This window comes from Delphinus delphis, chromosome 3 (assembly GCF_949987515.2).
Source record: "Delphinus delphis chromosome 3, mDelDel1.2, whole genome shotgun sequence".
Classification (NCBI taxonomy): Eukaryota; Metazoa; Chordata; class Mammalia; order Artiodactyla; family Delphinidae; genus Delphinus; species Delphinus delphis.
The window spans coordinates 57190497-57205059 of record NC_082685.1 but is presented as its reverse complement, the minus strand read 5'-3'; the positions used below and the strand labels follow the sequence as shown (position 1 = coordinate 57205059).

Genomic DNA, 14563 nt, shown 5'->3' with positions numbered 1-14563 from the left:
GTAAAGAGTTATTTTTTCATCTTTTTAAAACCTAGCTCATCTCTCCCATAAGTGGAAAAGCTAGCAACCATCTGTTTAAGAAGAGTTCTACATCTCTTCCCCTTCAGAAATGCTACTGCTTCTTACTATGGAAGCAGAGGCCTCCTGGTCTTACTTATGATAAGGAGTGACTTCTGGCAACACTCTGGAGGTAGCCTGAGACTACTAACAGACTTCTTGCCACTGCTTTTAGATAATGATAACTATGTTGCCCTAGGAAATGTCTTAAAGCATTAATTCAAAAGGGAGTACACAGGATGTTCATGTGACTTGCCTATGCAAAAGTAGCTTGATGGAGAGGTTTTGCTCTTTAATTGTCTTAAATATTTGGTGAAATTACAAATTTTTTCTGAAAGATAAAATTTGAGGGTTTTTTTTCCTGACCCAGGATTTTCATTGAGTTACCCCTAACTCCATTTGGAACTATGATAAAGACTTTTACATGCTCTTGGCAGAAAAGGAACACAAATCTTTTTATATTTTTAGTTATTCTCAGTGTCTCATTGCTGATAGTTTATTTGTAGTGAAAAGTTTTTTCACGAATTTTGATAACTAAGCATCAGTACTAGAGTAAAACCTAATGATTCATTTGCTAAAATTAAGATAAAATAATTTAAAGTCAGAATGTTAAATTTTCTTTCCATATGGACAGTCTGTCTAGTTGCTTCTACAAGATGGTTCTCTGGAATTTACCCCTAGACTCTGAAGTAATTTTTGCAGTTGTCTTCTGTTCACTGTGCAGTGATTTCCTAACCTGGCTGTACGTCATAATTACCTATGAAGCATTACAAAAATTTTCTCAGCAACATCCCAGACCTGCAGAATCAGTCATCTAGGCATGTTAATTTTTTAAAAGCACTCCCAGAGGATACCGCCAGCCCGCCCTATCAGGCATTTGGAAACCATTTTTCTAAAGGGCTGTATAGAGAACACTGAAATTTACTTGTGGTATAGCTTTTGTTGCAGTAAATGACACTAACCCAATTAAGCAGATACATGATCTGAATAGTCTGTTGGGATATGCTTGCTTATGGCTACACATTAGGCACTCCACAAATAATCCTGGTTGCTCTGCGGAGGGAAGCCCTTTGCTGGGCATAATGTATAACTTTAACTGGACCCAGCATCTTTTCATTGTCTAGAAACTGGTTTGTTTGACTCAAGTCCATTTGAGGTTAATTCCTTCTCATTCTTTTGTAGCTGCCAAAAGATTGGACATTCAAGAACACTGCTTTTTAAATTTAAACCTCAGACTTTTAAAGTTTAGATGTATTTCCCTTGAGAGAAGGGAATGGTTGTATATAAATTATGAAACTTAAATTATTGCTCCAACATGTTGTTTAATATGCTTTGGTCTTGAAGTAAGTGATATTGGGGGCTCAGATTCAATCTGAAATCCTGCCAGCATGCCTACCATTTCAGGCCCTGGAATCATCCTGGTTTCTTTTTTTCTTGATCAACTTGCATTCAGAGATGTGGTAGAGGAAAATTTCCAGCCATTCCCTATATGCTGACACATCTGCTTAGGAAAGTAAAGATTTAGAAATACAAAATAATGGTGGTACAAGTCTCTCACGCTCTTAGAGGCTTTGGCCCAGTCTTCCCCTAACTGATGCAAAAATGAAGTCCCAGAGAGTGACTTATCCAGGCCTATATAAGAAGTTAGTTAGCAGAGCTGGGATTCCAACTTAGGTCTTCTGACTCCCCATGCAGTTTTCTTTTCCTCTTATATACCATGCTACCTGTGGGAATTAGAATACAGCAGTTGTAGAAAGACAACTCCATATTTTCAAGGAGTAAAATAAAGTAATCTGTAAATCATTCCCCACTTTTATCATCATTTCAACACTTGTTTAGTATTTTTGCATATTATGAAACTGTTTAAATAGCAAGTCAAGTAGTTAAACGAACAGAATTCCGTGTTCTGAGACACTCCTTTAGTTGATGTGAAGTTAGTGAGTTTCTGATTACACTTAAGCAAATTTAATTTCAATTTCTACTTTCTCTTTAGAAACTTGATAAAATTTGGTATAATATACGTAGCTTACATCTGGTTCCTCCTTTCCCTGCTGTGGATTTTATTTTTTTTTTACTTAAGTTTGACCTTACAATCTGAATTCTTGCCTTTGTCTTATATTTTTGGAAGATGTTTTTGCATGTGGATCTGGGTTGAATGCTTCTGAGTATCTGAAGCTTATCTGTTAATGAACTTGCTTTTTTATGTACTTATTTTCCAGGTCAAGAGCAATCTGAATCCAAATGCAAAGGAGTTTGTTCCTGGGGTGAAGTACTGAAATATTTGAGTAGACGGGGCCCTCTTTTGGTGGATGTAGCACAATTTCCACACTGTGAAGGCAGTATTAGAAGACTTAATTGTAAAAGCTCTCTCTTGTCACTGTGTTACACTTATGCATTGCCAAAGTTTTGTTAGTCTTGCATGCTTAATAAAAGTGCTGAGACTGTTATTAAGTAAAAAGCTGTCAAACATTTACTGAAAATAGAATTGGCCCCATGGCTTGATGTGAAGACAGTGAGGAAAGAAGCACCAGTCAAGTTGTGTCAAAGCACCAAATTAAATGACCTCTAAATCTTAGTGAATTGTCCTTTTTGAGACTAAACTGGTCCCTTAAGGTTAACTGATACTTGTTAATGTCTAAATTTTTTTAAATGAGTAAATTTAAGTTCTAGTAGTTAATTTCTCAGTTCAGACTTAAATTTGCATTTGTCCCCATCAGAAAGAATCTCCTTTTTCTGATGAAGGCTTGTTAGTTAATTTGAAATAATTTTTTATAAACAAGTATGTCTTAGGTTCACTACCTTAGTAACCAAAGTCCTGGCTTTTATGGTATGTTATCATGTAAGAAATATTGAATTCTCCTAATGTTACATCTGAGAAAGTATGTGATTTGAGAACTACATCCTCTTCTAAGGAGTCATTGCATCAAAGCTATACCTGTGTAAAGTCTAACATTTGACCAACCCATAATCCAATTGAACAAAGAAATTGTAACCTGTGATTTGAGTGGTGCTTTTCCTTGCTTTGTTAACTATCACTACAATAGTCTGCAGCACAACTTTTCTTTTAACAAAGCTAGAACAGTTTTGGCTTCTTAAACTTCTTATTTGGGTAGGTTAAGCTGCCATACGTGTTCAGTGTGAATAGTGTTTAAGTTGAAAATATTGTAAAAAAATTATATTTTTTCAAAAATATTTAAAAAAATAAATAATAGTAGAACTGAGCAGATGGTTGTGTTTATTGGTGCTGGAATACAGACTCTCCAGTGGTGATACTTCCTTCAGCGTGGGCTCAGTCCCTCAGGACAGCCCTGCTGGCAAGATTTGCTGAGAGAGCAGGCTTTATTATTATATTCCATAGTGTCGAGTATGTTGTTATATAAGTGTCTGTCCAAAATACAGCAGTAAAATAAATCCCATAGCCCCTTCCGTAGCCCACCTTGATCACCTCAGGCTGCAGTGTCAAGGCAATTAAATATATCCATGTTAAGAAACTTTCTGGCTGGCCAGCATAATGGTAACCTTACTGTAGTCTAACCTTCATTGAGTTTTGCCCTTCACAAACCATTGCTGTTCTGATTGGACTGGTTTGCTATTTTGATTCACCTGGACCTTCCCCTTTTTCACCCTCACAAGCTAATTAATAATAGGTTTGTGGCTAATATTTATTTGGGATAGGCTGTCAAACCAACTAGCAATTTCCTGGTTCCACATACAATTCTGCCCCACGGCCCTACTCAGTCGTTGATAATGTCCTCTGTGTTCTTCTTGAGCTTGGAGGGCTCAAGATTAAGAAGGCCATCTAGTCAGTTCTGGGTCACATTCTTCCTAGGGTCCTTTGGTGTGCGTACCTGTGCCTGGTGTTTTTTAATAGCTACCTTACTAAGCTAATAAACAGGTTTTTTTAAGATGCTGAAGCAGACGATCCTGCTTGGCTTTCATTCTTTTTGGAGCCATAATACCACCAGTCCCCTCTGTACTCTTAACAGCTCAGTACCACAAGTGGCACAGCAGGCTGCCAAGTATGAGGGTTACAGATCACTTCTCTGAGCCTGGACGGGGGCAAATGAGTTCATTTCCACATACTGCCGAATTATCATCATGCAGTATAATTAGAGGTTATAAACTTGAATTAGAGAGGCATTGTAACCTAATGTTTAAGAGCAAAGACTAGCCTATCTCAGGATTGTGTGATTAGTTAATACACATCAAGTACTTAAGACAATCCCTGGTACATAGAAAGTTCTATTTAAGTGACTTATTACAATTAAGGAGTTATCTAAGCTAAGCTCTCACTTTGTTGGAACTTGTCTGAGGCAATGTGCACATTAAAACCACTTTGATTTTTTTTTAAGGGCTTGAAACACATTATTACCCCATCTGGGCCTATGTGGCATAGTTTTAGGGTAACTGAAGTCATTCTGTTTCGTAGGGGTTTTATCTTATTACAACTATTTAAACAAGGCACCTTATGTGAGAGGATTTTTCCTATTCTTATGCTATGTCAGTTACTTCTCAACCTTTTCTATGTCATAAAGTGTAATTTATCATACTGGAGTGTAAGGATGAGGCTGCCTGTAGCTAGAGTTTATGGCTCATGGGCTCCAGTTGACCCAGTATCAGCCCAGATAACCAAAGGCCAAAGGGATCAATACTTCAGTATACTTGTAACCTCCTACAAGGTTACTGGCCCACACCTGTTGGGAAGTTCCACTGTCACTATAAAATGGCTAAGGAGTTCCACATATGTATATTGACTTTTTACCCAGTATGCCTTCTGATTGAAAATATTCAAATAGGTCACAGAAATGGAAACTGAGTACTTTGTTTTCTCTTTGGTTAAAGCATAAGAATGTTGTGATTTTTCAACCCTCCCACAAAAGCCATAGACTAACAGACATCCTACCTTTCCTGGGCGCAGTTTTTCAGATCTTGGTGCACACAGACCCAGTTTCTGTATTTTGTGGGGTATCTTCTGGAACTGGAAGCTGGTCTTTTGACCTTGAAGAAAATCCTTTGAAGACTGGGCAGATAGGAATGTATTTCAGAAAGGCAATTCTTTTTACCATGCTCATCCCGATGGGAAAGTCATAGCTCTTCAGGCTGGTAGACATCTCACTGTTGGCATGGGCCCCAGCTTTCCACTGTATCAGACCTCGTTCCTCTGGGCTTCCTGGAAGAGGACAGTGGGGTCACTTACCAGAGCCAGCAATCCTCTGCTACCTCCCCTTCCCCATAACCTAGCCATAAGGTAGACTTCTGGAGTTGTCTTGATTCTCAATTCTCTGGTCCTGAAAAGTTGAATCTGTGATATCTCAGCTCTTAACTTGGCTAGAGCTCTAGGGAACCCTAAGGGATACTGGTTATACGTAATTAGTATTTATTGTGTATCTACAGTGTGCCATGGTCTGTGCTAAGTGCTTTTATTTCATTATCTAATTTCTTTGAAACATTGGTGGGAGGTGTATAGGCACTATTACACAAAATTTTATGATCAAGAAGGCAGGCAGACGGTTAAGTAATTGTCGGCCTACATCTCGAGTATGGGGCTGGTGTCTCCTGGGCCAGTGGGGACCAAATAATGCTCAGACTGCTGTGAGGGCAGGAAGTTATATTTTGAAACACTGTAATCAGTATTAATATTCAATATTACGATTCCATATTTGGAAAATAAACTCTCTTGTTTTTATAATACAAACTTCAGAAAGTCAAGCTAAGTAAAATCTTTGTTGGTGGTAGGGATACGCGAGAGAGATTTTTTACAACTAGGGGAAGTCTCCTTTAGGAGGTATGGGAGGGATGTGTGAATTCTCTGAGGTTTTCACAAGAGGGCTGGGGTTGACCGAAGACTGTGAGACAGTGTAAATCTAGTGCAAAGATTTCCACGCGTTGGCAGCCCAGACTGAAAAGCCCCATGAGTAGAGAAACCAAATGTGTCCCAAAGTCTCAGAGGAGAGGGCACTGAGGGAGGGCTGGCGTCCTTAGAGAAGACCACTTGGAGGAGGTACTGTTTGAGCTGGGCCTGACTGCACAAAGAGCACAGGTGGGCAGAGTGGAGGGAGAAGAGCTGCAGCTGTGGCACAGGACTGAGGTGACTGATGGCCCCACTCCTCACCACTGCTGGGACACAAGAGCCAGCCCGGCACTCCCTCGCCTCCCCTCCACATCCCTACCTGTGTTGCCTTCTCCAGTGCTTCTCCAAGTCCTAATCTTCTTGGCCCCACCCAGAATCATCCAGGAAGCCCTCCAGATGACTCCAGCCCAGGCTTATTCACCTCATTGCTCTAAATTGCTTTAAACCCAGTTTTACTTCCTATCTTGTTGACTTAATGTTTTTTACCCTTAAGTGTCTAACTCGGGGCCATGCTTGCTCCAGTAGCACTTGCTGAACTAAACTTACTGCCCCTCTAAGGTTGGTCTGTGGGTAGGTAAAGAGTAAGAGCAAATGCAAAGTGGTCTATCAGCAAAATGTACCCATCCTACAGAATAAAGCTCTGTAATTCCATTGTTGAGGACAAGGTTCTGAGCCAGCCAGACCTGGGCTTGAAACCAGGTTGTGTGACCTTAGGCAAGTGATTTAACCACTCTGAGCTTCAGATTCCTCATCATGCACATTGAAGGACTGTTGAAGATTATGTAGCATAATACATATATTGATCATTGGCAGAGATGGTTGCTGATGGGCAGCTGGGTTGAAGGATAGAGATGTGAGGAACTCAGGCACTCTGAGGCTGTTAACATCTGGGTAGCTTAATCCAGCTGCCCAAATCACAGACCCCTCTGTACAGCTGCCCACCCAGACGCCCTCTATCTCCGTGGATTCCCTAGGCATTGAGGTTGCCACTTCCCTGTCTCATGTCCTCAGGATGAGCTTCTCCAGGTCCCACCTCAGCTTCCTCTGGTGGGCGAGGGGGGTACCATGGTCAGGTATCACCCATCCATCCAAGTGATAGCTGCTACCAAAAGCTCCCTCATCTGATGCTATCTAAAATCCCTGAAAGTGCCAGGGAGTCCTGGCCCTTCCCTGCCCAAACTCTAACCCACCAGCTGTGCATAGCCAGCCGCTGATTCCTGTGCTCTGAATAGACACTTGTGTCTTCAGAGAGGGGAAAGCAAGTGGGGTCAGCTATGTTTAGGCTGTTAAGTCGCAGAAGATGGAGAGCTATCATCCTCCATCTGTCATCTCTGTGGACTGATGCAATCTAGCCCCTGTCTCTACGGAGCTTTCCTTGATCTTACACTTCCCCTGAAACTCTCTAGCAGAGGCACTGTGGTGGAGTGGCTGGGACACAGGCCTTGGACTAACTGCATCAGATGGACTTGTTTAAATCCCAAATTTGCAGCGTTTTAAATCAGCAAGTTTTGTGACCTTCGGTGAGTCACCTAACCTCTGATTCTTTTTTCTCATATAAAATGGTGTTGATAGTCTCTGCCTCACAGGATAGTTTTTGAGGATGAAAGGAGACATTTAGCTCCATGCCTGACCCATAAATGTTTGGTAAATGCTAACTATTCTTATTAATAGTTAGAGCACCTGGTGACATTTAGTTTTTATATATTTCCTGGGCACATAAACATGGGTCAGGAGGATTCTCAGGGACCCCACAAAGTATCCTCCATGATCCCTGTAAAAAGCCCTGATACCAAAGAGAAACGTTAGGGGCTCTTCTAGTAGCCAGCATAAGTCACTGGCATATTTGGAGTGAATTTTGCCAACATACTGATGCTACATTTCCATCTGTCCTACTCTAAGAAAGCAAAAGCAACCCTCAACCCAGTGGCAACAAAGAAATGGAAAAGAAACAATTTACAGGGCCCGGGAATGACTCTCCTAGCCACACCCTCTTCAAGACTAAGAGGGAAGCCTGTGCCTCTATCAGGCTGGTGGTCTCTCCCTCCGGCCCATCTGTTCCTGCTTCTCCCTGCAGGGCCTGAGGCATTGCATCTGACCTGGCCACAGCTTCAGCTCAGGAGACATCTGCTGGACTGCCTGAGTCCAACCTGGTTCTCTGTTCCCCTTTTCAGGGCTGACCCATACCTGGCACTGTGTTGTCCAGTATGAAAGCGAGGCACCCACCCACAAACATCTCCGTAGTCAGCAGCACAGTCAGAATCTGGTCCACTTCAGGAATGCCTGTGGAATAGGCCAAAGGCTAATGGGTGTCACGGCCCCATCTGGAGAACGGAGCTCAGAGACTTTCTCCCCACTGGTGCAGCCTGCTGACTTCCTTGAGCAAGCACAGAGATGGAAAGTACAAAACCTTGACTTTCAAGATTATACACCTCTGCCTCCCATCCTTGGATTCAAATCCCAGTTTTGCTGGTTGCTACTTGTCTTGCAACAAATCATTTAACCCATCTGAACCTCACTTTTCTCACCTGTAACATGAAGATGGTAATAGTATCTATCTCATGGAGCTGTTGTGAAAATTAAATGAGCATATGTAAAGCTCATACCTGTCCACAGAAAGTGTCTTAGTAAAGAAGAGCTGTTAATTAGCCTCAGCTGCTAACATCCAGAGACAGGCAGGATTTGTGGCTCTGGCTGTGTGGAGCCTTTGAGGGAAGAGGCTGTGCTCAGAGTTGAGCCCACCACACCTCCCCCACCCTGAGACAGGTAAGACAGGTGGAGGCACCTGTGTTGATGGCATCCGGGTTGGAGTCCAGGTAATTGGGCAGCGTGAGCCCGAAGAACATGGAAAATCCAAGCACGAAGAGGTTGCGGGAGGAGTTCATGTCCACGAACTGCAGGTTAGACAGCCCCACAGCTGTAATCATGCCTGAGAGCACAAAAGAACCGCTGGAGGCTCCTCGCGGGCCGGGTAGGCTCCACCACACGGCGACCACACCCCAAAAGCAAGCACAACACTCACCAAAAAGGGTGCAGAACATCCCCCCTAGGATGGGGTCAGGGAGCGAGGCGAAGAGGGCTGTGAATTTGCCAATGGTGCCCAGGACCAGCATGATACCCGCACCATACTGCACCACGCGCCGGCTACCCACCTGCCAGTGAGCCAAGGGGTGGGGCTAGACCCAGGGGGTGAAGTTGTGTGGGGTTAGTTGTGGGAGGGGAGGGGCGCGGTGGGTGGGCGGGGCCTGTTATAAGAGCAAGGTACATATGGGTCAGAGCATGATGCAAGGGAGGCCTGTCAAAGGCAGGGTGGGGCTAGGCCAAAGTAGGGACAGGTTTGGGGCGGGGCCTGCGGCACATGGAATTGGGGCGCGGCTTTGTGCTGCTCTGGCTAGTTGCGGCACCTTGGTAATCCCCAGGACACCAATGTTGGGGCTGGACGAGGTGGACCCGTTGCCCGTGCCCAGCAGCCCTGCGATAATGCAACAGATGCCTTCGGTGAAGATACCCCTGTAAGAAAAGGGCAAGTGGGGGCCTTGGTCCATGCTCTAGCCTGGTTTGTGTCCTCCCATTGCCCTGGCCAGCCTGGCCAGAGTCTCTAGGGCTGTGTGAGCTGCAACTATCTGTCCGTAGTACTCCCCACTCCGGGCCAGAGGTGGGTCTGGGAGCCAGGAGCCCAGGTCTGAATGCCAGTCCCACTGCCCTGGCAATTAATCCTTAGGTGATTCTGGGCTTCAATTTCCTCATCTGTCAGATGGGGACATTAAGAGTACCTGTCTTACAGAGCCATTAGTGGATTGCATAAGAGAACGCACATCAAGAGCTAGACACATGGGGACTTCCCTGGAAGTCCAGCAGTGAAGACTCCGCACTCCCAATGCAGGGGGCCCCAGTTCCATCCCTGGTCAGAGAACTAGATCTCACATGCTTCAACTAAGAGCCCGCATGCCGCAACTAAAAAGATCCCACGCGCTGCAACTAAGAGCCGGTGCAGCCAAATAAATAAAGAGAGAAAGAAAGAGCTAGACACATGGAAGGCTGTCAGTGACTGTAGTTTCCCTTAGACTTCGTTGTCTCCTCAGCTGTTCGCAACACAGAGTGAGTGATGAGAGCATCTCCATTTCATAAGTAAGGAGAACCTGGAGAGTTAGTGACTTGCCCAACTCCTTGTCCCCCACCTCTGGGATTCAATTCTGTCCGGATGTTTGCTTCCTGAGTGACCCTTGAGGGGATGAGATACCGGGGAGGGCAGGTCGGCATACCTGTTGATAGCGTGCACTGGAGGGGGTGGTGCGCCAGCCAGGCGGGCACAAGCATAGTAATCTCCGATGGACTCAATGATGCCCGCTAATGTGGCACTAAACATTCCCAGCACAGCAGCCGCAGTCACTGTGGGAAGCCCCCACTGACCTGTATCAACAGGGAGATGGGAGGTTGGATGCAATGAGTGTTCCTAGGTGGGTCAGGGAGTGGACTAGGCAGTACTTGGGTGGAGCAGGGGAAGGGGTAAAGAGATCTCAAGCTGGGGTGGGAGCTATACAGTTGTGGGAGCTTATTTGGGGTCACTTAGAGTCATAAAGCTGGAGTGAGACGTTGAGTAACCACCACTCTGCCTGGCACACTATAAATGTGCAGCTAATACTTGTTATGTCATCAGCTGGACTCGGGTCACCAGGGGCCTCACTGATGGTCTCAGTTGGAGGCAGAGGGGCCCAGATGGAGTTGCTCACAGGGGTAGGGGATGCGGATCCAGGGAGCAATAGCCACGATGTCCCCTCGGGCATCTGTTCGTGCCTGGAAGCCATAGGCTGTGGGGTCTGAGGGCAGCACGTCCGTCAGGGTCAGTATATAGCAGAGCAGCCACACGGTCATGATGGCTAGCACGATCTGAAGTGGGGGTGGGGGGTGAGGGTTGCACTGAGGGCCCAGGAGGTCTTGGTCCAGGCTAACCAGCTCCTACCTTAGCCCTAGCCCCAGCCCGAGCCTGTGCCCCAGCCCCAGCTCAGACCCCGGCCCCCATCCCTGGCTAGGACCTCAACTCTGCCTCTAGCTCCCCTGCTGCCCCTGCCCTTTCCCCTGCCCTTGGCCCTGGACATAGGTCCAGCCCCTGCCCTAGTCCCACCCCGAACCGCCTGTCAGCTCCTCACGGGAAACATCTTGAAGATCTGGATGCGGAAGAGAGTGAGGCCCTTTCCCCAGCGGTAGACAGGCAGCAAGAAGGTGAGATTTCGCAGGTACTGGGAGAAGAGGACAATCAGGAGAATGGAGCTGGGGACAGAAGCACAAAGAGAAAACGGCTGGTAGGCCGGGCTGGGGGCAAGAGCCAAGGCTAAGGGGGCAGGACACGAAGGGGTTGAGGGACTGGGGCTGGGCAAGGATCAGGCCTGGTGCCCACTCACCAAGCTGAGATACCCCAGTGGGAGCCAGCTCGGTCACCAGCAGCTTGGAAGACAGAGAGACCAATGAGGGAGACAGTGGGGGTGACTGTAAGAGGCCCGATGTAACTGAGCAGGGCCCCAGGCAGCCCCATCAGCCCAATCACCACCTCCACCATACTGGACACCATGATTGCACCCTGGACCTGGAAAAGCAAAGATCAGCTATAAGTCACCATGTAGAAGCCATGACCTCTAAGTTAAAAAAATGTTCCTGGACCACATCCTCATATCCCCCAATTCAGCAGTGGCCTTCCCTCCCATCTAGTCCCACCCTCAAGTCCAGGTCTCTTCTACCCCACATGCAAACCCACCTCTCGTATCCGTGGGTGCCAAATATGAGAGGTATTCAGGGGCAGGCTCCAGTTACCATAGATCTCCTCTGGGGGCATAGACAGGAACACACACACACGTGCACGGGGAACAGAGAGAGAAAGTAAAGATGCTGCCCTGAAGGCACCTTGGGGTATGGACATGGAACAGTCGCCCAGACCTCCGGGCTCCTGGGGCTCCCCTCTCCAGTGCAGCCCCCAGAAATGTGCCCACCTTCTGGAGGACATTTCCATCTCTCCAGGGCCAGGATGGCTTTGGCTGGGACCAGAAATGCAAAGGCGCTGGCCTGGAACAGTGGCAGCCTGGAAAGAGAGGCACAGAGCAGCAGGGACAGGGTGGGAGGTGGGGAGGCAGGAACACAGAGACAGGGGAGATGGGGAGGGAGGGGCACAGAGTGAGGCACAGGGAGAATCACACACAGGGACAGAGACACAGAGGAACAAGGGCAAGGGCAGAACAGAGGGAAGTCACTGAGGCCCCAGGCAGGACTCTAACATTTTGGGGGCCTAAGAAAGAAAACAGATGGAGCCCCTGGCTCACAACCTGCTCCCTTTCCTTCTCAGCACCAGCTCCTGCACTGTGAGGGGCCACGTGCACGGAAGTGGACAGCTCAGCTCCTGCATGCAAGCTCCACTCACAACCTTCCTTCATCTTCCCACCATACAAATGACCATCCTTAGGCCACCCAGGCCTAGGACTGTGCACGCAGGGGCAGGGGGCCCCCAGGAGGACGGACCACTGAAGAGGCCCACACAAGCCCTGGCAGCAGGGGAGTGAGTGGTCCCAATTACCCAGAGTAGGGCTTAATGGAGGAGAGCCCAGCTAGGGCACGTTCCCTTTCCTTGAGGGACACCAGGGGTCCAGGGTGGGACCCCAGCTGCCTAGCTCTAAGGCTAGCCTGGAACCAAAAGCAGCAGGTGGGGGCAGATAGCAGTTTTTCTTGTCCCACAAGAGTCCTTTGAGACGGCTCCTGCTGTGTGGATCACTGCGTGTGTGTCTACGTGGGGTGGGGTAGGGGTGGGAGTGGGGCAGCTCACCGGATGCCCAGTGTGGTCTGGATGAGGGTGGTGATGCCCACACAGGTGAAGATGGTACCAATGAGCTGGCTGACCATGTACTGGTCACGGCCCACACACAGCGCCTCAGCCAGGAGGAAGGGCACAGCGATGGTGCCACTGAAGCAGGTCAGGTAATGCTAGGGGTGTGGGGAGAGCGCATGAGGCAGGGCCCACGGAGCTCACAGGGAGGCAGGGGAACCCTCACAGTCCTCACGCCTGCCTCAGTGGGCCTGAGCCCGTGCCGCCCCAGCCAGTGTGCCCACCCAGGACTGATACTCCCATAAGGCATTCCCACAGAGCGACTGCTCACCTCTCTGGGGGTTACTAATCTGCCCCCAAGTTATTCCTGCAGCTTCTGTGGAGTGGGCCCCCTTTCCTGTCACCGGCACTCCGCCTGGCAGGTGATACCTCGTCCCTTTCAGGCCCCATCAAGCCTCTTCCCCACCCCTGCTTGGTGACAGTCACTGCTTCTGACTTTAGGTTTCTCTTCCTGTTACCCAGGATGACCTCTTTGGCCAGGGAGGGGGCTGGGGAGCAGGCAGGGCGGGGGTGGGAAGGCCCTGGGGAGATGCCCACCTGGAAGCCCAGCAGGACGCACAGGTACCAGGGCGGCACATCCTCGATCTTGTACAACATGTCAGACTTGGGCTCTGTGCACAGGGCCGTCGGGGGGTCCTTCGTGGAGGTCTCTGCTGAGCCCAGGGACTCATGCTGGGGGCAGCAGAGAGAAGTAACTCAGCGTGGAGTGATGGGAACCAGAAAAGTCCATTCTGCTTCAGAATCAATTAGGTAGCCCAAGTGGCCTGTCAGCTCCTCAGAATGGGGTCCCCACCCTTCCTCAATGCTCATGCACCCAGCTACCCCTTGGCCTGGCTACACGTGGCTCCCACCTCACATTGCTTTGTGCAGGGATGAGTCCACTGTACTGGCTCCTGGAGCCCTCAGAACCTGGGCCTTCTTTCCAAGAGAACGGGCCCATACATCAGAAGGCCGGGGTCACCAGGAGAGGAGGCAAAGAGGGCTGGAGACTGTGACAGGCCCTCTTGGACGTACTCTGGTCCCCCCTCTGTCCCTTAGAGGTCCTTGGGGTGTCACTAATGGGGCGGTAGGCTGGGCCCCTGCCGGCCCCCAAGCTGGGGTGAGCCAGTCCCAGAGCAGAAGTCTCCTTCACCCCACTGCCACCCCACCCTTCCCCCAACTGCCACATTCCGCCTGGGACAGTCACTCTCGATCCTGTTCATCAGAACCTTTGTCTCTGCCCTCCCAGGGAGCAAGGACTGCTCAGGCCCCCAGCCCCACCCTGCCCCCACCCGCTCCCCTCATTCCCCAGCACCTGTGTCTGGCCCTCAGGGTCCTCCTGGGCCCTCATCTTTGGGGCACAGGTGTGAGCAGTTCCTGAGGAGAAGAAGGGATTGCTTATACGAAGGCCAAGGAGGACTTTAATCCGCATAGCCGACATTGTTCAAAGTAAATCTGTAACCAGATCTCCAACACTGATTGCGAAAGGAGGGCCCAGGCCCAGGTAACGTATTAACTCCGGCCACGGTGGAAAAGGCCGCCCAAGCCTCTGCCACATTTACCTCCCGAGCACACCCTTCCTTGCCCGCACCTGAGCCTGGGCACGGGACAGGTATTTTCCGAGAGAGGGCCGGAGAGGGGGTGAGGAGCAGACGGCCGTGGAAGTTTACCAGGCCCTGGGTGAGGTGAGAGGAAAGGAGTGAAAATGGGCACATATTATGGTACACTCTGAATGAGGCTTTTCCCTGCTTATTAATCAAAAGTTAATCATTATCATCATCATAACCCACCTCGTTATTTAGGAACAACTGCGT

General features: G+C 48.4%; 2 protein-coding genes across 4 annotated transcripts in view; one reads left to right on the top strand and one right to left on the bottom strand.

Moving 5' to 3' along the window:
* Positions 1-3278, top strand: part of PAIP2 (poly(A) binding protein interacting protein 2) — a 20642-nt gene extending 17364 nt beyond the window's left edge. Inside the window, exon 4 of the mRNA XM_060008751.1 lies at positions 2277-3278. Coding sequence (XP_059864734.1) covers positions 2277-2333 — 57 coding nt within the window. The 3' untranslated portion in view covers positions 2334-3278. The remainder of the gene's footprint in view (positions 1-2276) is intronic.
* On the bottom strand, positions 12-14563 carry SLC23A1 (solute carrier family 23 member 1). Of its 3 annotated transcripts, none has more exons than XM_060008747.1 (16): positions 14341-14563; positions 14065-14126; positions 13308-13442; positions 12711-12868; positions 11887-11975; positions 11655-11722; positions 11305-11486; positions 11053-11173; positions 10636-10792; positions 10168-10315; positions 9310-9415; positions 8928-9081; positions 8691-8834; positions 8093-8188; positions 4961-5227; positions 12-1781 (listed from the first exon to the last, which is right to left on the bottom strand). In XM_060008747.1, the coding sequence occupies exons 1-15, from the start codon at positions 14462-14464 to the stop codon at positions 4980-4982; spliced, it is 1992 nt and encodes a 663-aa protein (XP_059864730.1). In that variant the 5' UTR covers positions 14465-14563; the 3' UTR covers positions 12-1781; positions 4961-4979. The 3 variants fall into 3 exon arrangements, with proteins under 3 accessions (XP_059864730.1, XP_059864731.1, XP_059864732.1); XM_060008748.1 differs by having other exon boundaries at positions 8928-9057; positions 14341-14562; XM_060008749.1 differs by lacking the exons at positions 12711-12868; positions 14341-14563 and having other exon boundaries at positions 14065-14284.